Below are 20,502 nucleotides of genomic sequence, written 5' to 3' on the forward strand. Positions count from 1 at the left end.
TAGACGATATCCTGGTTGCTTCTCCAGACGAGCAAACTCATCTCCAACATTTACCTGAGACATTCAGTCGACTTGACGAATACGGACTGTGCATAAATGTGCCAAAATGCATATTTGGCGACCCGACCATCAAATTCTTGGGATATGAAATTAGCAAGAATGGACTCAAACCGTTATCCGCCAAAGTAGATGTCATCAAGAACTTTATGCAACCCACTTCCTTGCGCCGATTTCTGGGCATGTTGAATTTTTACCACCGGTTCATACCTCGTACTCGTTTCGGCAGTACATATACTAAAATTGGAACGATACAGAGAAGATTAGCATGGCCCCTGCGCAAGGATGACACGCAAAATCGTGAAGCGTTCCACATTTTTCAAATTCTTAAAAATGCTTGAAGATAATATGCAAGTTAACGTACAGGAAATAAAATATATTTCCTCGGTCCAACAGCTTGAAGAACATACTAATAATCTTTTTGAATCTATAGAAAATAAAGGTCACACGTACCTGTTGGTCTCTAAGCAGAAGAAGCACTACTTCGACGATTGGTGGACGAAGGAATTGGAGATGGCGAGGAGGAAATCCAGGGCAAGCAAACGAAAATATTTAGCTACTAACAAGGAGACTTTGCGAGTTATCTTCCACCGTAACAGAGCCATATATTCTCGACTTATCCGTCAAACAAAGCGGAAATCGTGGAGGGAAATTTGTAGCGCAGCCACAGACCCATATGGCACTTTTTACAAAGCAACGGTTAAACAGTCGTCACTCTCACCCCAAATTTTCTTCCAGAAAAATATTGAAGGAAACATTTCAGTCAAGGAACAAGCCAAGCGCCAACTCGAAGAATTCTTCCCATCAAATTCTGATTCTTCTCCTGTACAGGTCTGCGCCACGTCATCATCTCTATGCCCAGACAACAAAAAGATCACATTTTCGGAATTGTGGCATATCGCCTCGCATCTAAATAAGAAAAAGGCCCCAGGAATTGATGCCATCAACAATGTGGTCATGCAAGCACTCCTGAAAAAATTTCCTGATGTCTTTCTTTCTCTCTTCAATAAATGCCTGGATCTCTACCACTTCCCTCTTCATTTCAAAATAAGTAACGTCTTATTCTTTTTGAAAAAGGATAGAGACCCTACGAAAACCAAATCCTTCAGACCAATCCACCTTCTGTCCACTTTTGGAAAGCTGTTTGAGAAAGTCGTATGCCAAAGAGTCTCCTACTTTCTGGATAAACACGATGTTTTTAGCCCTTTACAGTATGGTTTCCGCCACGGGAAATCTGCTGAACATGCGCTACTGGCAATCACCAACGAAATACAGAGACAGAAAAAGAAAAAAACATAATGTCATAATTATCACAATTGACATCCAGGGTGCATTCGACAACATCAATCACGATATTCTTGTTTCTAAATTAATGAACTTGCCAATCCCTTCAAATCTTGCTAGATTTCTTTTCAGCCTTCTACAAGAAAGGATGGTCCAAATGAACACTTCTCAAGGACCGGTTCGCCATAAGATGACAAGGGGATGTCCTCAGGGCTCTTGCTCAGGTCCCCTTCTTTGGAATCTGTTCATAAGTGACATTCTTACCATCTCCTGGCCTAATAATGTTCGGGTCCAGGCCTACGCTGATGACATCACAGTTATGGTCTCGGGCCCGACAGTGGAAAGGACGGGTAACTTAGCATCCTCGATCCTAAACACATTAAATCACTGGCTTGGGGAACATAAGCTGGAGATGGCAATGGAGAAAACTAGATTCATGTGGATCTCCCCGAAAAGACCTCCGTCCATTAGACTTGGCGAACAATTCATCAAGAGAAGTTCAAATATCAAGATTCTTGGAGTCGTTTTTGATGACAAATGTAATTGGTACGAACACATATCGGAAATCTCATTAAGGATCAATGCACTTCTCCCTCGATTCTGGTGCTCCACTGGCAAGAACTGGGGCATCAGTGTTGGAATGCGCAGAATATTATATTTAACTGTCGCACAGCGGATAATAGCATATGGTGCCACTGCATGGGGAGGTAAAGTTACGGAGGAGCAAGGTAGAAGACTTGATTCCATCCAGAGAGGTTGCCTACTATATATTCTGAAAGCATACTCCACCTCACTCACAAATGCCTTACAGGTTCTAGCCGGCTTACCCCCACTGCGCTTGGTCATTGGTTTTGAAGCTAAAAAGGGTCTACTACTTAGAAACAAACAAAATATCGAGCTTCAGGATGGCACCAACATCAGTTCTTCCCAGCTCCAGACCAAGACAACAGGTTGGACTCATCACCCAGCGGATTATCCACAAGAAGAACAGATCTCCACTGCACCTGCAAAAATAGGGCAGGAGAATACCGACCTTAACATCTTCACGGACGGTTCAAAATCAGAAAACGGCGTGGCTGCAGCCTTCATCATACTTAAAGGAGGTATGGAAATCTACAAATGTCATGTAAATTAAATGACTCAAATACTGTGTTCCAATCGGAGCTTTTTGCAATTCATATGGCCGTCCAAAAGGCTCTAGAATGTAAAAAACCAGTGAGTATATACACTGACTCTCTGTCATCCATATTTGCCATCAAAGGCCCATTATCTCAACATCGTACGGCCCGACAAATCCGTGAAGTTCTATGTGACAATTCACATATTAAAATTGCTTGGGTGAAAGCCCATGAGGGCACATATGGTAATGAACGGGCCGATCAACTGGCCAAATCAGCGACGACCAGAGCTTCACCAGATTTCACGATCTTTCTCCCCGTGTCATGGGCAACCAACATTCTTCATGAAGAAATGATGACCAAATGGCAGCATCGATGGTCTAACGAGAGAAAGACTGGTCGCAAAATTTTCGCTCTGCTCCCCACCGTTAACTGCAAGCTTAGGAAATGGACTAGGGAAATGATCCTCTTCTTTTCCGAACACGGTCCATTTCCCGCCTACCTTGCCAGGTTCCACAAGAGAACAGAAAAGTGCAAATGCGGGGAGGAGGGCACAGCGTACCATTACGCGACCACTTGCCCTTTGACCGCGAATCTACACATCCGGGTCCAGGCAAATGATGTTCAATAGTGGATGACTTCAGTGCTCAGTACCTATGGTCTCCACGATCAAATTAAAATGCTCATCAATCAACTTGAAAATAATCAAGACTCTTTCATCCATCCTAGACCAGTGACTGGTATTGTAGAGGGTCATGATGTAGGTGATTCATGCTCAGACTCCGATTACGAGCCATAAACTTTTCATTCTTTCATCGAACAACGAGGTTTTACATGAATTCCCATCGTCAACTCTTAGTGAAATTAGGACAATGATGTTCTTCAGATTTCCGTTGCCTTTTTTATACTTTTTCACATATTAATGTATCTTTGTAATCTTTTCTATGTATTTGCATTTACTTACATGTATCCATATATATATTTGTAAGCTCTACGATCTACTGTGGTGAACCATGAATTACCACAACGCTGGTTTTGTTCTGGAATGCATTTTGGACTGTGATGTTTTGTGAGACTATTTTGTGTCTAGTCTCTCGAATTCCCACTGCTCTGTAATCCTGGATATTCATCGGATGGACTGTGACGTTTCATGGGAATATTTTTCACCATATTACTGTATATCTATATATATTTTTTTCTCTTCTGTCCCGCTCATTTAACAGAACTGCGATGTTTGTCATGTTCTTTCCTGACAATTTCCACTTGATGTTAACTGCACTTGCTGTCATTTCTGTTCAGTGCTTCCATGTGCAATGTATGCGTGTTTTCTTTCAGGTGGCAAAGGAGCTGAAGCGAGTGATTGGCAACCGAGATCCCACGGGTCCATCTGCGGATGGATTGGTGGGGACGGAGTGCGGTGTTGGCATGGACGGGCGTGGGCTGCCGGAGGGGGACGGACGTTTGGTTCCGTTCTGTTGCTCCTTTGAGCGATGAGTGGCGGACGGGGGTGTTCTCTCGTGGACTACGGGAGCCGTGGGCCTCGGAATGTTTTTGTTGGGTCGGAGATCTGGCGGGCGGTCCACCTGTGCTCCTTCTTGACCATCGGAGGTTTCCGGGAGCTTCCCGGAGTGTGGCTGTTTGGGATGGAGTGGGGTCCCGGCGGGACGGACCCGGTGCCTTGCGAGTCGGGGGATGTTCGCCGGGCCCGGATGTCAGAAGAGTTCTTCCAGCATGGCTCAGCCACAAGGTAATCCGCTTATATCCCGCAAGGGACAGAGCGGAGGCCATGTTTGGTGTTAAGGTTCATACCTCAGTGTGCAGACCTGCAGCGACCACTCACCGCTATGTTGGCAGGGTATGCGAAAAATAGCCGGAAACCACTCAATTGGACTCAACAAGCTTCAAAAGCCTTCGCCGATGTCAAGGAAGCACTATGCAACGCCATTTTGCTCGTTCATCCAAAACCAAACGCGCACATTTCTCTCGTAGCAGATGCATCGGACAATGCCATCGGTGCAGTGCTACAGCAAGAACATGACGGTGTGATCCAACCCCTCAGTTTTTTCTCTCGCACACTCTCCCAGTCTCAAGTAAAATACAGTGCGTATGACAGAAAACTTCTAGCTACACGTATTTATAGCGCAGTCAAACATTTCAAATGCCAACTAGAAGTACAGTACCAGCAACTGTGACAAGTTCCGGTCGTCATGTCCACTTCCCCGATAGATACATGACCACGACATTTCGTTGACACTGAGGGGGGGGGGGAGTGTGTAGTGACCTCTACTTGAACTTTTACCGATTGCGGAAAAATGATGACGTCGTGCTTCACAATTCTCTGGTGCGAATTTTTGTTACCTAGCAACGCAAGTTGCGATAAAAATCGAATGTTTTTCTCCGCAGTCGGCAAGCAATCATTGTTATGTGATGTCCTTCATTTCTATGTGTCCGTACCAAATAAATCATATTTATTTATTTAAAAACCTTCTGATTGTTATTATCATTGATAATGGAGCTAAACAACCGGTCCTACAAATAGGCGCCTGCACACCGGTCCCTAAACTGGGTGCCTAAAATACCGAAAACTACCCCCCCTTCCCCCACAAAAAAAAATTTACCCCAAAGTATAATTTGATTGAACACAAATTGTACAGTCCAACACCGTTCCCCTCTGGTTCTGGCCCTACTTAAGTCGGTATCAAACAATATCTTTGTCATTTTCAATCGCATCGTCTTGTAAAGGCCCCAGGATCAACAATTTTGTGTAAATAAATTACTGTAAAAGGGTCTTTTGTGCAATCACAAAAACGGCATCAGGGCTAAAGGTATCTAAAAGTAATGTATAATGAGAGAACTATGCATGATTAGTTGAATTAAAGAGGGCAACTCCTTGAGTTTATTAAATCGAGATCAATATGAGCACCATTAGTGTCTCTGCAAATGTCCAAATGGTACTCGATCTATTACCAAGTGTTTGGTAGCACCTGAGGTGTTATTAAATCAACTGTTAGAGAGATATGCTGTTTCAAATCATCCAAATCGCGAACATTTGTTGGCATACAATCATATTAATGAGACCCCCAAGAGGGGCCACTGTGGTGGTCACAGCGATGGACTCGCATCGCAAGAATCTGGGTTTAAATCCCACCGTCGCCACAGTGGTCGGTTGACATTGGTTTTCTGCGGTTCCCAACTTCAAGGCACAAATGCGAGCCGATCTCCCCATTAAAATGGCTTGCTGCAGAGAGCAACAGGCCTACAACAGTATAATTACTTATTCATTACATTTCAATCACTGAGTTGAGAAAAAACTCAGTTTAAAAAATTGATTGCAGATGGCAGCACTACACAGAAACAAACTTCACAGAAGGTTCACCATACATACATACATTCCGACATGTACCACTTCGTTAGAAGTTCTGCAATGAACGAGAATAGTTTTGTGTGGTTTCATGATATCTGAATATAATGTACCTGATGCTGATCCTACCGAGAGGTTTACGAAGTCATGCTAAAAAAAAAATAAAAAGCTGATCAATTGCAAATCAGCTGCTATCGGCTCTAAAATAGCGACAATGGATTCATGGTTGAGGTCTGATACAGATCTGTGCTGGAGACATTGAATTTCTGGAATATGGACGAGGTTCATGTCTGGTTTAGAAGTAGTCTTCCAAGAGGCACAAAATTCAATGGCCATTATGCCCAGAGATTAGGAAAGCTCGAGGGTTTACTCTTTCAATCCAACATCAGGGAAAAGTCTTATTCACCATTTAATCTGTTTATAAAATTTCCCTGATTCGCATTGTAAGTGCCACTGTGGCATAGGTGCCAATGCTCTGATTTTTCAACCTTATTAAAATCTGGTCGGAAACCAGATTCTTCTGTTTTGTATCTTTATAGAAATATCCTCAAATTGATCTTCACATGAATGAAAAGTTCCTAAGGAAAATACTCGTTCAGTCCTTGCAATTCCAGGCTGACCTCATTTTCCTCAGGGTGTAAAATATGGGAAATCAGAGAGGATTTCAAGCGTTAAGTTTTTCCAAATATATGATGCCAAAAGTATGCAAACTTGCCAGTTATTGCCAAAAATCAACAATAGCCAGAGCTGAAGCCGCATTGCAAATCACATTGGATTGAAATAAATTCTAAGGGAAAAAAAGGTTTTATATGACAAATAAAAATGTGATACAATATTTACAGTCATAATTTCATTTATAAGTTGGCAAAATAATTTTAACCCTTTATTTCAGTAAAGGATAGAGAAATCAAGTAGGCAATAACAAAAATGCTGAAAGGAGAGACATTTTTGTTTTAAAAAAATCTAAATGGTGAAAAGCATGGGAACATTCTATAGGAAAATGAGTCCTTGTCATGGAAAATTCTCCCAGTTTTCTCTTTTTTTTGTAAGATATATTTTCTTTGGTGAGTGCAAAATATTTCACCAAATGATAAACTACAGATTTTTCAATTTTGGGAATCGGTACCTATGCAGTGGAAATCATTAAACCTCCTAGAAATCGCCACCGATTTTCAAGGCGAATATTCTTTTTAGATTTCTTATTCATTTCATATACTTTCTCTTCCCTTCTGTTATCTGACTGAACAAAAGCTGGCTCTGTCTACTGGCAGTTGATTGATGGGGGAAAGGGAAACATGTTATCAGGCAAAGCTCTCTGAACAGAATTAGCTCGGCTCAGTATTGCAGAAATGAGAGGGTTTTAAGAAGACGAGATGTCTTGGGATTTGCCAAGGTAAGGGTTGAAAAACTGAGTGACATCTGCATGAAAGTGTTGGAGCGCAGTCTAGCTGAAAGACGTGGAAGTGGACTGAAGTTCTCCGACATGTCAAGGTAAATTTTTTGATTATTTTTGTTGCATTTAAGTCATTTTCTGCACATGAGGGGTAATTAGACCCCAGAACCTCAATTTATTGAGAATTCCAAATTGCAACGTTAAGCATTTTGCCTTTTTTTTATACCAACCCGAGAGGTTTGTGTGCTAACCCCTCTGTGTGAAACTCCCTGTGAGAGCAATCATTTTCTGTAGTTATGCCATCGTATAAATTGTCAGTTCTGTAAAAAAAAAATCTGCAGGAGAATCTCACATGATAGAGGTGAAACTTCTAGGTTGTTTAAGTCTGATTTGACACGACTAGATTCATCTCGCCTCACATCTATCTTTCACTGGTCACAAGATATCAAAGCTTAGGAACACACGCTTTCCCACTCCACCCTAACCCAATTTTCTTTTCTTCCAAACTGTGTGCAGTTCATTGCCCATACTACCATCTTTAAAATAGATGTTCTACGATTCTAGCAACATCATGGGGGAGGGTATATTAAACTGTCTTTATCAAACAATCATTTTTAAGGGAAAGGCTAACGTTTTTTTTCGTTCCTCTGTTTCACTTTTTATGACGTTGCATTGAAAATTTACACCGTTCCTAAAGAAATTTTACTTTTAAAAAATGGACAGATTCCATTTCTGTGCATCTATAACTGTATGCTGACTTGCAGCAAGCGTGCAACTGTTGCGGAAGATGTCTCAGAGCAGTTGACACCACACATGTGTAACTTTATCAACCCTGTATCAATGATGCAGCACTTTTTATAAGAAAGCATGAATAGTTCTCTTAATACTTAAGCCTTTACTTTTGGTTACCTTTAAGCCAGACACCCCTGTATTGCTACCTCATGTCCACTCTAACTTCAAATAGGTGGAAGCGAAAAAAAAATGTTTGGCTTGGCCGTCAAATTTTGCTGCACTGTGTAGCTGCACACATCTATATATCGCCAGACAGATATGAATGAATGAATGCTGGGGCTTGGTCACTAGATTTATCCCATTGCCGAGATATCTTCCACCCCAGTTCGTGGCAGAGTCTGGAACAAAGTATGTGTACCTAACAGTCTGAGCGTGTATCTAGTGTTGACGTATCTTTCAGTGTTACCTATATTTCAAATTTTTAGTAAAGTGTAATGATGGGCTAGGATTTTTATGCAATAAAAACTTCTAAAAAATGCATTTATGCTCTTAAAAAACTAAATATACCCTATAAAACAAAAAATATATCCTAAAAAGTTTTTCATTCCTATCTCAAATAACATTAGTTTTATCAAAATAATATGATAATGAGAAGTGTTGATGCAGTCTAAATTATTTTGAACCATTACTTATAGTGTGAACAGAAATTCTTCATTTTACTAACTAACCTCATCGAGCCAAAATTTCCCTTTTGAGCAAGTTTTTCTCTGCAAATTCAGAATTAATGTGCTGCCATCTATATGTAAAATACCTAGCCAAGTAGTGTATCTATTTCAAAAAAGCACAAAATAAAAAAAAAAATTTTTTATTTGATAGAAACTCTCAAAATTTCCCACAAAAGCTAAAAAATTCCATTTGTAAATTTTTCCCACGAGTTACCATCACAGACACAGATGATTAATCTATTTACAGTCACACACCAGTGTTATTGAAGGGCTAGTATTTTTATGCTCCAACAATTCAATGTCATTGTTGATTGGTTGAAAAACCCGAATTTCAGGATTTTTTACCAACTACGCTCCGTTTTCATAGCTGCCAACTTTTGAAAATTAGGGAGATTTTCGCACGGACCCGTATTTTCTACTAAAACCACCCCCAAATAAATACAAAAATGATTTTCCACATAAAAGTTAAACCATAGGGAATAAAATCCCAAGTCAAATGAAATAGGGATTTTCCACACATGTAAGTTAAACCCTTGGGAACAAAATCCCTACATAAAAAACAAGTGAAATTGGATGCCAAAATTTCAGTGATCTAAGGCAGCATTTACAGAAAGAATATCGAAAATTTGTTTTAAATACAGCCTCTTTAGAAAAAGTACTTAAATGTAAATTTATTACTCAAATATGGGAATGCTTTGTTTAAAAAAAAAACAAAAGACTTTTAGCAACAAAAAATTTTATGAAAATACTTTATTTTCCTGTATTTTTTTTCAATCTGTTAAATATGCAATGCAAAGGTTTGACTTAAAAGTGAAGTTATGTATGTGTAGCAGACTTAGCTTTCTTCAGAAAGCTCATTACTGAAATTTTCATTACTGAAATTCATTACTGAAATCTTTTTGAAAGCATTCATTACTGAAATCTTTTTGAAAGCATTCATTACTGAAATCTTTTTGAAAGCATTCATTACTGAAATCTTTTTGAAAGCATTCATTACTGAAATCTTTTTGAAAGCATTCATTACTGAAATCTTTTTGAAAGCACTTAGTTTTCTGGCGATGTTTAGCTACAAGTAAACTTTCCAGGTTCTCATTAGAAAGACATGATCTAAAGTCAGTTTTTATTTTTCTAACCTGACTGAAAATTCTCTCGCATTCAGCATTGGAATGAGGAATTACAAGTATAGACACAGCATCACTTTGGATAGTCTTTCATATTTTTCCCCCCTGATTGCATTTGTGATGTTAGTAATCTGTGTCCATTGAACATAAATTCGTTTTTCGTTATTTAACAAGTCAGCCAAATCTTCCATCCGCAATTCACAGAACTGTGACTAAATTATCCAAGACCTTTTCCGTAGTTTCATCTTTCTTAAATAAAATGACAGGAAACTTTTCAACAAAATACTTGACTTTTGAAAAGTCAGAATATGAAATAGTTGCTGGATTTACTACTTCAGCATTGACCATAACGTCTAAATTATGAGGGAAAGTGTGATAACTGTAATCCAGAATAGAAAAACAAAATATTTTCTTACATTCAAAAAGAAAAATGCTCTATCTGGCAAAGAAGAAACTAAATTTGAAATTAGACTGCCAATGACAATCTCCAGATCTTCTTTTTTGGTTTTCAGGATTATGGTAATCCACAAGTAGTGGGGATTTTCGAGAGCAGCTCCTTAAAATCATCTATAATCATTTGTCGTAAAACATGTATCAAAGGATACTGTAACTGTGGAGTAGGGCAAAACTTTTCCAATACGGGTATATTTTTCAAGAACAAACAGAATGCCTTATTCAGATCCGATAAAAGAAATTCAAAGACACACACTTTTTGATTTCTGGGTGTATCAATTTTCTGTTCATTGTGTTTTGATTTGTACCTGTTCGCTCCTTCCCCTTGAAATTTTTACTCTAGGCTGCTTTGAGAACTTCAAGAATTTTATTGAAATTCAAACCTGTATTCGTGGTCTCTGTTGGTTCTGATAATTTTCAAACTTTTGGAATTCTATAAGAATCCAAGTTTGTGTCTGTTCTTTTCCTGCAAGTATTTGAAACTTCTTCAGCAAAAAAACACAACAGTGGGTCCCACTGTTCAATCAATCTATTCAAACATCGAACCCATGGATAACAACCTGGTTCCGACACGTTCAAGGATTTTTCTCATTTCTGTTCCATGCAGTTCCTGGAAACTACTCAAATTTACTCACTCTCTTTGCACTCCGTTTTAAATAGTAATAATAATAAACATCAACTAAAATTTCATCTACATTTACGGGCAAAGAGGCCATTCGTCGTCTAGCAGAGAGATCAGCGAGATGGCTCACACAACCCATTAAAAACATTTCATTGTGGTTGTCAGTTAAAACTGATGCAACACTTTTGCTATGCCCAATTATCACATTTGCATTGTCACAACCACGGGCAATACAATTTTTTTATTGGAATTACCCTGGACACCAAACTGTCAACAACAAGATTGCCAATATTTCTCCTTGTTGCATCATTGCTCAAAACAGGAGCACACAATAAATCACTTTGAATTTGCAATTGATTTGTTTTATCATTGAAATATGTTGTAACAACAGGATATAGGTTAACAACCCTTGTTATTACCATCTATAGCAAATGGATTCTGATGTAAAACTGCAATTAATGAAGATTGTTCTTCAGAAATCATGGCGAATTATAGCTGTTGCTTTGTGCGAGCACATCCATACTTTTTTGCAGTTTCGGAATCCGGAAACATTTTCTTCAGTAATGGTCCTACGTGATCGGTGCAGCTGACCAGCAAATTGTGTTTAATCAAAAATGATGTAAACAAACATTCTGCACAAATGATCCCAAAATCATCAGAAGATGAAGAAAAAACGTTTATTTTTGAAGAACACTGACTTTTTTTGGCACTTGCTTGATGCCTTTTTGATTTCACATGGGTGATGCTGTCATTCTTTCCACCATGACCGATGTTGATATCTAACTTAAACTACAAAAAGCAAAAGTCGTCCCTTTTCAGGAACGTTTCATGAAAGGAAATTCATCAGAATAAGTATCTTTCAAATTTTAATTAAATACTTTTTCGGCTTATCAGTATCCATGTTTAGTTATCACATATACGTGACTTCAACAACAAAGAGGATGGTTTGACTACATACGCATCACTATAACCTTCAATTATTATCCAGGACTATTGGCTGCTAAGCTATTTTCCTGCATGATAAGACAAGTAACTTGTTGCCATCGAAGGGTTCACACTGTAAAACTTCCGGGAAAAAAACAAAAGCAAACGACCTTTTCCCCCAGAAATTTCTTGGGGGTTTTTATTTCCAATGAAGTAGGAAATTTTTAGGGACAATTAGGGATTTTGACAATTTTTTGTAAAAATTCAGATTTAAGAACTTTTCGGGAGGTCGGGGGGTGAAGCTGAAATTCAGGAGACTCCCGGAAAATTCGGGAGACTTGGCAGCTATGCATTTTTAGTGCATGAAAATCCTAATTCTAAGAGCTCTCGTAAGAGGCGGGAACTGAAAAAACCAGTCTGAAGCAGGATTGGAATTACGAGGAAAAAATTTACTTTTTATCAAAAATCATGAAATATGCAAAATGTACTCTATCATGTAAAAATAGCGAAATATGCAAAGACATAGAAATCCGAGCCCTAGTAATGACTGAATATTTGTACCATTGTATGCCTTTTGCTCTCTGTGGCAAGATTTTTTACCAAGGAGATTGGTTCGCAACTGTGCCTCAGAGTTGGGAAAAATGGAAAACCATCTTCAGCCAACCACCACAATGGTGCCGGTGGAGTGGGGTTTGAACACCAGACAGACAAGTACAGTAGACTTGCTAATCCTGCACATATCAGACCAAGGTGTGCCAGATTGCTGGAAGTTAGTAGGGGGGGGGGGGAAGTCCATTTCAATAATATAAGCTTCTGCACACAGACATGCAGCCACATTTTTTCCTCTTTTATGTTGGAAGAGAAAAACACTGGATTATACTGGATGAGCCAGATTATCGAGAGTCACAGTATTTAAAAAAATGGGTTGCAGTATCTGCACAGACAAACGTGCGCTTGTGAAAGCTAAAATATTTCTATATGGAGAAACATGATTCAATGAACAAAAACACTTCAATCTAACTTGAAAATATTTTACAACAGAGAAACGTGTAGATCTATATTAAGAGCCGAGACAGTAACAAGCGTGTATACAATAGAACTGAATACAATAATCTATTTCTTTTCTTCTTCGCTCTCCGCAATTTTCTTTCTCCCTTCTTTAAGATGTGCAAATTTCTGGTATGGATTTGGCTCTTTAGTTTTCGTGACCCCCAAAATGTCCATAGCCTGTTTGGATATCGAGTCTTTCTTTTTAGGCTGCACATAATGATATTCGAAAGTTCTGAAATTGTTTAGAATTTGCTCAACGTCTGTAACTTTCATTTTGTATTTTTTGGCGATAACTTGAGCTGTGGTGTTTTTAGAATCCATGTTATTGCTTGCTATGAACTCCACAGCTTGCTTTAGTGAACATCTACCCTCTGGAATAGATTTTGGCTCGACATAACCAAATAGTGGAACATCATGACAGCCTCTTGACTGAGGAAGACTGCGTTTGCTGTCAGTATCTTCTCCCTGTCAAAAATAGGTAAGAAATTCAGATGTATGCAGTACATGATGACAAAGCGTATAATATACACATTAAACTAGAATACCCTAGAAATTTGCGAGAGCAGTTAATGAAATGCTTGAGCTGGAAAGCCCAAATTAAAGGGACAGTTGTAATTTGTATTTTCATTTTCTAAGAGGTTCTCTTTGAGCATATCGGCGGCAAAAAATGTGCATAAAGTTGATGATTGAATGTTTGTTAAAGTGTCAAATTATCTTTTCCTCTTTGTTTCAAAAATTATAAAATCTGACTTAAAACGGATTAGTATATGAATATTTTCATGCAAATTTACATCAACTTGATCAAATTCTTGTTTTTATGTCTTTCCTCATTTGTTTAATCTTTACAATACTGGTAGAAAAACTGGACACCTCTGCAAATGCAAAATTACAATTTGCATGCTGATATCGTACAGATATATTGTACTACGGCCATCTTTGGCCTTGATCATGGATTTTATGCATCAAGACATTGAATTTATGATTTTATGTCTCCAGCACAGATCTGTATCAGACCTCAACCGTTAGTCCCAATGTCGCTATTTTAGAGCTGATAGCAGCTGGTTTGCAATTGATCAGTTTTTTATTCTTTTACCACAACTCTGCAACCTCTTGGTAGGATCAGCATCAGGTACAATATTCAGATATCACAAAACCACAAAAATATTCATGGGAATTCCGATCTGCATTTTCCATCTTCAAACGAAGTCTTCAGCTGCTGGAACCAAAAAAAATAGAGACCAATGAATCAGAAGACCTCTGGATGGCGGTGTACATTAGGCTCTCTACCTTTTGATTCTAGAAGTTTAAGACTTGTATGGAGAAGGAAATTTAGTTTGCCATCAAGATTTTTAATGTGTCTAAGAAGCTATATATATCGATGCTGCAGCAATTGATATAGGCAAAATCTCGATGTCAACTGTAATTTCCTTCTTCATACAAGTCTTCAACTTCTAAAATCAAAAGGTAGAGAGTCTTATGTGTTCGTGTACACCTCCATCCAAAAAAAAAGATTCATTAGTCTCTTTTTTTTCATTTTGGTTCCAGCAGCTGAAGACTTTCTTTGGAGATGGAAAACGCAGATTGGATCAAGAATTCTCATCAATATTTTGTGGTTTTCGTGTTTTCGTGATATCTGATTATTGTACCTGATCCTACCAAGAGATCGTGGAGTTGTGCTAAAAAAAAGCTGATTAATTGCAAACCAGCTGCTATCGGTAAACCAGCAAAACATCTAAACACAACTGTGGCTATATAGATTCATCTATATGTCTCATGTGTGGAGAAGACGATGAAACTCCACTTCACTATGTGGGATGATGGCCTGCATTTTCTATCCCAGGAAGAAACTACTTTGGGTGGTAATTTTATCACCAAGACCATCTTAGGATCACCAGGTAATGTTAAGTGAAGTAATAAATAAGGCCATTTACAACTTCATAAATTTTCTAGATTACACTAAATACACTGAAGAGCCAAAAAAACTGGTACACCTGCCTAATAGTGTGTAGGGCCCCCGAGAGTCCCCAGAAGTGCCGCAACACGAGGTGGCATGGACTCGACTGTCTGAAGTAGTGCCGGAGGTAATTGACACCATGAATCCTGCAGGGCTGTCCATAAATCTGTAGGAGTAAGAGGAGGTGGAGATCTCTTCTGAAACAGCATGTTGCAAGGCATACCAGATATGGAAGAGTTGATCCACTTTGCCCAAGAATATTTAGAAGACACCAACGAATAAGGCAAATACAAAAAATTGTGTATTTGCCTTATTCGTTGGTGTCTTCTAAATATACCAGATATGTTCAATAATGTTCATGTCTGGGGTTTAGGTGGCCAGCGGAAGTGTCTAAAGTCAGAAGAGTGTTCCTGGAGTCACTTTGTAGCAATTCTGGACGTGTGGGGTGTTGCATTGTCCTGCTGAAATTGTCCAAGTCCGTCTTAATGCACAATGGACATGAATGGGTGCAGGTGATCAGACAGGATGCTTACGTACCTGTCAGAGTCGTATCTAGATGTATCAGGGGTCCCATATCACGCCAACTGCACACGCCCCATACCATCACAGAGCCTCCACCAGCTTGAACAGTCCCCTGTTGACATGTAGGGTCCATGGATTCTTGAGGTTGTCTCCATACCCGTCCATCAGCTCGAAGCAATTGGAACCGAGACTCGTCAGACCAGGCAACGTGTTTCCAGTCCTCAACAGTCCAATGTCGGTGTTGTCAGGCCCAGGCGAGGCGTAAAGCTTTGTGTCATGCAGTCATCAAGGGTACACGAATGGGCCTTCGGCTCCGAAAGCCCATATCGATGATGTTTCGTTGAATGGTTTGCACGCTGACACTTGTTGATGGCCCAGCATTGAAATCTGCGGCAATTTGCGGAAGGGTTGCACGTCTGTCACGTTTAATGATTCTCGTCAGTCCCGTTCGTGCATGATCTTTTTCCGGCCGCAGCGATGTCGTAGATTTAATTTTTTACCGGTTTCCTGATATTCACGGTACACTCGTGAAATGGTCGTACGTGAAAATCCAAATTTCATTGCTACCTCGGAGATGCCATGTCCCATCTCTCGTGTGCCGACTATAACACCACGTTCAAACTCACTTAAATCTTGATAGCCTGCCATTGTAGCAGAGCAGTAACCGATCTAACAACTATGCCAGACACTTGTTGTGTTATATAGGCGTTGCCGACTGCAGCGCCGTACTCTGATTGGTTCCATATCTCTTTATTTGCATACGCATGCCTGTACCAGTTTTTTTGGCTCTTCAGTTTACCTGAACTCACGGTGAGTATCAATTCTTTGTTCTGATGTAAACCCTCACGTTTTATTTTTTAATAACTTCTCATGTTGAGTTTCCGGCCATATTCCCACAGGGACTATCTTCTGTGTTCTCAGCCTCCTAACTCACTTATATATGACTGATATTATTTGCAGATATCTTTCAATGTCACAATTACAAGTCCCAGTATTCAACAGAACATTTTCAGTTACCATGCCTTTCTTAATACCATTGAAGCATCTGGACAACCTGCGGCCATATGCCCCCCCCCCCCCCCGGTACTAGGATATTCTAGGGCAGAGGTCTTCAACCTTTTTCCAGTCACGAGCACTGTCTGTACCCATCATGAAAATGAGAGCACCCTTAATGCAAGTTTAACATACAAATGCATGAAATCAGGATAATTTCAGTCCTTGAATGTAATTTGTACCAAGTGTTTAATTCGAGCGTTGATCAAGTGGATCACAAAATCAGACACGAGCATTGAACACTTTGGGTACTTCAAAGAGCAGTGCTCATGAGCAATGGGTTGAAGATGCCTGTTCTAGGGGGTGCCCCAGCTAAATCTGGTGAAAAGGAGCCACAAAGAGCTGCGAGAAAAAAAATCAGATGGGAAGAAATAAAGATTTTAAGGGAAATAAAGTCGGGCAAAGTGTGAATACTCTCCGAATTCACCCCACGGAATCAAGGTCATCCTAACCCATGGGCCTACCTGGAACATGCCCCAGGGACCCCAGCATATGAGAAGCATGATGGTAATGAAATCATATACCATGTTTTTAAAGAATAAGCATGTAAGTTGGCTCTTATTCCCAGGTGGGGGGGGGGCACTTTCTGATGCTGTTAAGATGGTTTTGAATAGAACCAGGAACATCTTAATGCTTGGGCCCATTTGGGTATGGTCCGGAGGTCTCGTATCCATAGGGGGGAACCTACATAATGAGGATCTATTACCATGATTTTTCAGATCAAATAAATATGCAAGCTGTTACTTCTAGTTATGTATTGGACCCATAGAACATAATTCTGCTTGATGCGGCCCATGGTGTCGAGATGTTGAGATGACCTTGCGCATAAAACTCTCACTGAATCATGAGTACGCAGAACTGCTTTTATGAAATTTCTCAAAAAAACCAATTCAATAAGTAAGGAGAATGGGGGGAAGGAGAATTCAATAAGTAAGGAGAATCATTCAACTTGTGGATGATGGGGGGGGGGGGGGTAGAGCTTATTTATTTAAGGGCAGATAAAGGTTAAGAAATACTGATCTATAACATATATTGTTAAATTCATTTGTAGAAAGTAAAAAGGGAATCATTTGATAACTGTAGGTATTGAGTCTTTGCTACCCACATTTTAATCCTAATATGCAACCAACTAACAAATGTTATTTTCTATAGGGAATTTTGTATTGAAATGCAGTAAATGAAGTTTTTGATGCGGCAGATTAAACCACGGTTAAAACTGAGATGCCAAATATGTTCGATTACCGCAAGGGATGTTTCAGACTCTACTCTAACGTCTTTAAGCCTGAACAGATGATCATCTGGCATTCGCTGGACTTCCTCTTTAATCTCTGGTCTTTCTGTAAAAGAAACAATACATGTCAAACGAGAAAATAATTAGAGACTACAACATACAATAGACTATTTAATTACCAACAAGAACAGCAAATTCCTAAATATGTACAGTATTTAACATGGATCTCTGGACTAAGGAAAACGCTGCTTCAACCAATTTTCAAAATTTAAAAAAAACAGTTTGATGTGCTTAAGCTTGCTGGTAGACTACTTTGTTGTTTATAGAAATGGGATCCAGACCATTCACTGCATTTCTTTCTCCCTGAATTACTAGTTTTGATCATTATTATAAGTTCCAATTCTCTCCTTTCTCATCAAAGCTGCTATAAAAGGGAAATATCGGATTGATAAATAATATAGCATGTGATTTGATTTTTTTAAATATAAAATGTTAAATATGTAGGGGTAATAAATGGAAAATAACTTGCATTCACATTACAAGTTATAAAATTTGATGGTTAAGCGTCCATTTGAATCAAAAATGAATAAACAACACCCTCAATTACAGCCAATGCTGAATCGGACAACTGAAATTGTCAGATCCATTTGTTAAGATGTATTCTCTCTCAACAAATTACTCAACTCCTATTAGACAATAATAGAAGCATTATTGCCTCTTAGGTGGTTCTAACCACATAAGCAGTTTTCATGAACATGAGCCAGACACTTGTATTGTTAGTAATTGGAGAACGCATCAGAGCTCGATAAGTAACATTGCGGAATAGAGTTATTTGATTGAATAAAACCAAACCTTTTAAAAAAATTCCATTATTAACTATATTCACTGCCATGAAATTGGTATCAGTGGATTTGCCATCATTGATTGATATATTTTTAAAAGCGAGATTGCAAGAGCAGTAGTAGTAGTGTTTCAAATAGGGAAAAAAAAGTTTCTACTCTTTCGTTTATTTTGAGACATGCACAACTGATGCGATGACGACATATTTTGACTAAATATATATCTCGTTTGTAATTCATGGTTTTCTACTGTAGTTCTGTATATATATCGTTATATAAAATTAATTATATTTACTAGTTTCTATCCTTCACTTCAAGCAATAATATTGCTCAGATATTACCTTAGCATATGTAAAACTTGATGTGCTCACTCTTTCTTGCTCATTCACTCACGTGCTCACCCCCAAAACAGAATGTTTTCAATTGCTCTGCAACGAGCCCTCGGTTGACTGGAAATGTTCTGTGGAAAAAATCCCCCACAATAGCATTTTCTACACTTTTTCTTAAAATTCTGATTGTTGTCGCAGATTTCGGCATATTCTGCTTTGAGGGACGCTCACTTCATAACTCCCTTATTCATTAACACTCTGTTTTGCTTACTTGGTCACTGACTTGCTCCTTCACTCATCTGCTCACCTCAGCACTAACTGGGGAGAGTGAGCCACTTAATTGCTCACTGACTTACTCATTCACTCACTTGGTCAATGACTCTGCCACTGTTGTTGTTGTAGTGGTGGTCGGTTAACCGAGTCCCGGTTAAACCATAAATTTGGTTTTCTGTGGTTCCCAACTTCGAGACACAAATGAGAGCTGATCTTCCCGTTAGAAAATTCTCGCCACGGAAAGCAACAGGCCTACAACGATACAATTATTCCTTGTGGTGCTTATGTAGAGGAGTTGTGCATACTTGGGCAGAAAGATTGAACATGCATGCTTGCAGTTACGTATGTAGGCACCTTAATTTAGACTTTATCCAAGGCCGCCTCATATCAAAGTCCTTTACGGTGTGAATTATTATATGATTTATGTTACGAACATTTTTATAGTTATGCGGGACCTAGTGCAACCCTAGGAGAGGTCCTAGGGTTATAAACAATATTCAAACTGAATGAATCTCAGTAACGAGCTAGCCACTGGTATTTTACAACACATATTTATCGAGTTTAATTAATCGAAATTACATCATTTTTAATTATTAATGCTTTCTAATTACGAATGAATAGGACTTACTGTTGAGGATAACGTCGATTTTCGCCTGGGTTCCGGGATGACGAGGCGCAGCGCCGCTCAACTTCTCCGCCTCGATGATCTTATCCGCGCGCTCCGCCACGTTATAATTTCGCCCCCATTTTGCCAACGAATACTTTAAGTAGCTGAAAACTTTCTTCAAAGCCATCTCGTCCGATTTAAACAGGCCTCAAAACTGTCAAGGGCGATTTTGCAATTTCAATGCCGTTTGGAATTTGGATTTGTTTACATCGGCCGTGACCAGTGGCGGTAACCTCATCCAGCGAAATTTCTTTTCAGTCAGCTGACCATATTTCTTTTAGGAAAAATACCGGAAATTACGATTACCATTACGGGACATTACCATGAATGAAGGCAAATGTTTGCGAAATTGCAGAAAATCAAAATTAATGCCAATAACGAAATAAAATGGCTTCTTATTCATTGCCGTGATGTAATTTATGAGTTGAAAAATAATTTTTGATTTTAATAAGGAATAGAAATCCAAGTTGGCCTTGTTTAGAAACGGGGAAAACCGGGACCTTTTTCGCAACAAAAAAAAAAAAGTCTCGACAGCCAGAAACACAGAAATCTCGTGTCCCAGGAAATACGGGACGTAAGGTCATTTTGTTCAAAGGGAAAATTTTGCGAGACGAGACCACCATCACTGATTCAAGAGCAGTTGCCAAATTGGCGGTTTTCCCGCCGAATTGGGCTGGTTTGAAAACGGTTCGGCGGGGAATTTTAGGCTTTGGCGGGTTTTCCAAAATTGGGTTCATGGCGAATTTCCCCCTATTTTTCTTTGCGAGCTTTTCTTTTTTCACTTCAGTCCCCAC

General features: G+C 39.2%; 1 protein-coding gene and 1 non-coding gene across 2 annotated transcripts; one reads left to right on the top strand and one right to left on the bottom strand.

Annotated features, from left to right (window-relative positions):
• Window positions 1–270: 270 nt before the first annotated feature.
• On the top strand, window positions 271–377 carry LOC149066201 (U6 spliceosomal RNA). Its single transcript, XR_016195440.1, has one exon. It is a non-coding gene; the product is annotated as a U6 spliceosomal RNA (small nuclear RNA).
• Window positions 378–12,567: 12,190 nt separating this feature from the next.
• On the bottom strand, window positions 12,568–19,950 carry LOC149066202 (NADH dehydrogenase [ubiquinone] 1 alpha subcomplex assembly factor 4). The gene is made up of 3 exons (XM_089253178.1): window positions 19,670–19,950; window positions 17,612–17,706; window positions 12,568–13,305 (listed from the first exon to the last, which is right to left on the bottom strand). Exons 1-3 carry the CDS (start codon window positions 19,833–19,835, stop codon window positions 12,904–12,906), a joined length of 663 nt encoding a protein of 220 aa, XP_089109304.1. The 5' UTR covers window positions 19,836–19,950; the 3' UTR covers window positions 12,568–12,903.
• Window positions 19,951–20,502: the final 552 nt, after the last annotated feature.

The sequence above is a fragment of the Pholcus phalangioides genome, unplaced genomic scaffold (assembly GCF_987345545.1).
Source record: "Pholcus phalangioides strain wild (caught in Gottingen) unplaced genomic scaffold, Ppha-v1.0 ptg000032l_1, whole genome shotgun sequence".
NCBI classification, from domain to species: domain Eukaryota; kingdom Metazoa; phylum Arthropoda; class Arachnida; order Araneae; family Pholcidae; genus Pholcus; species Pholcus phalangioides.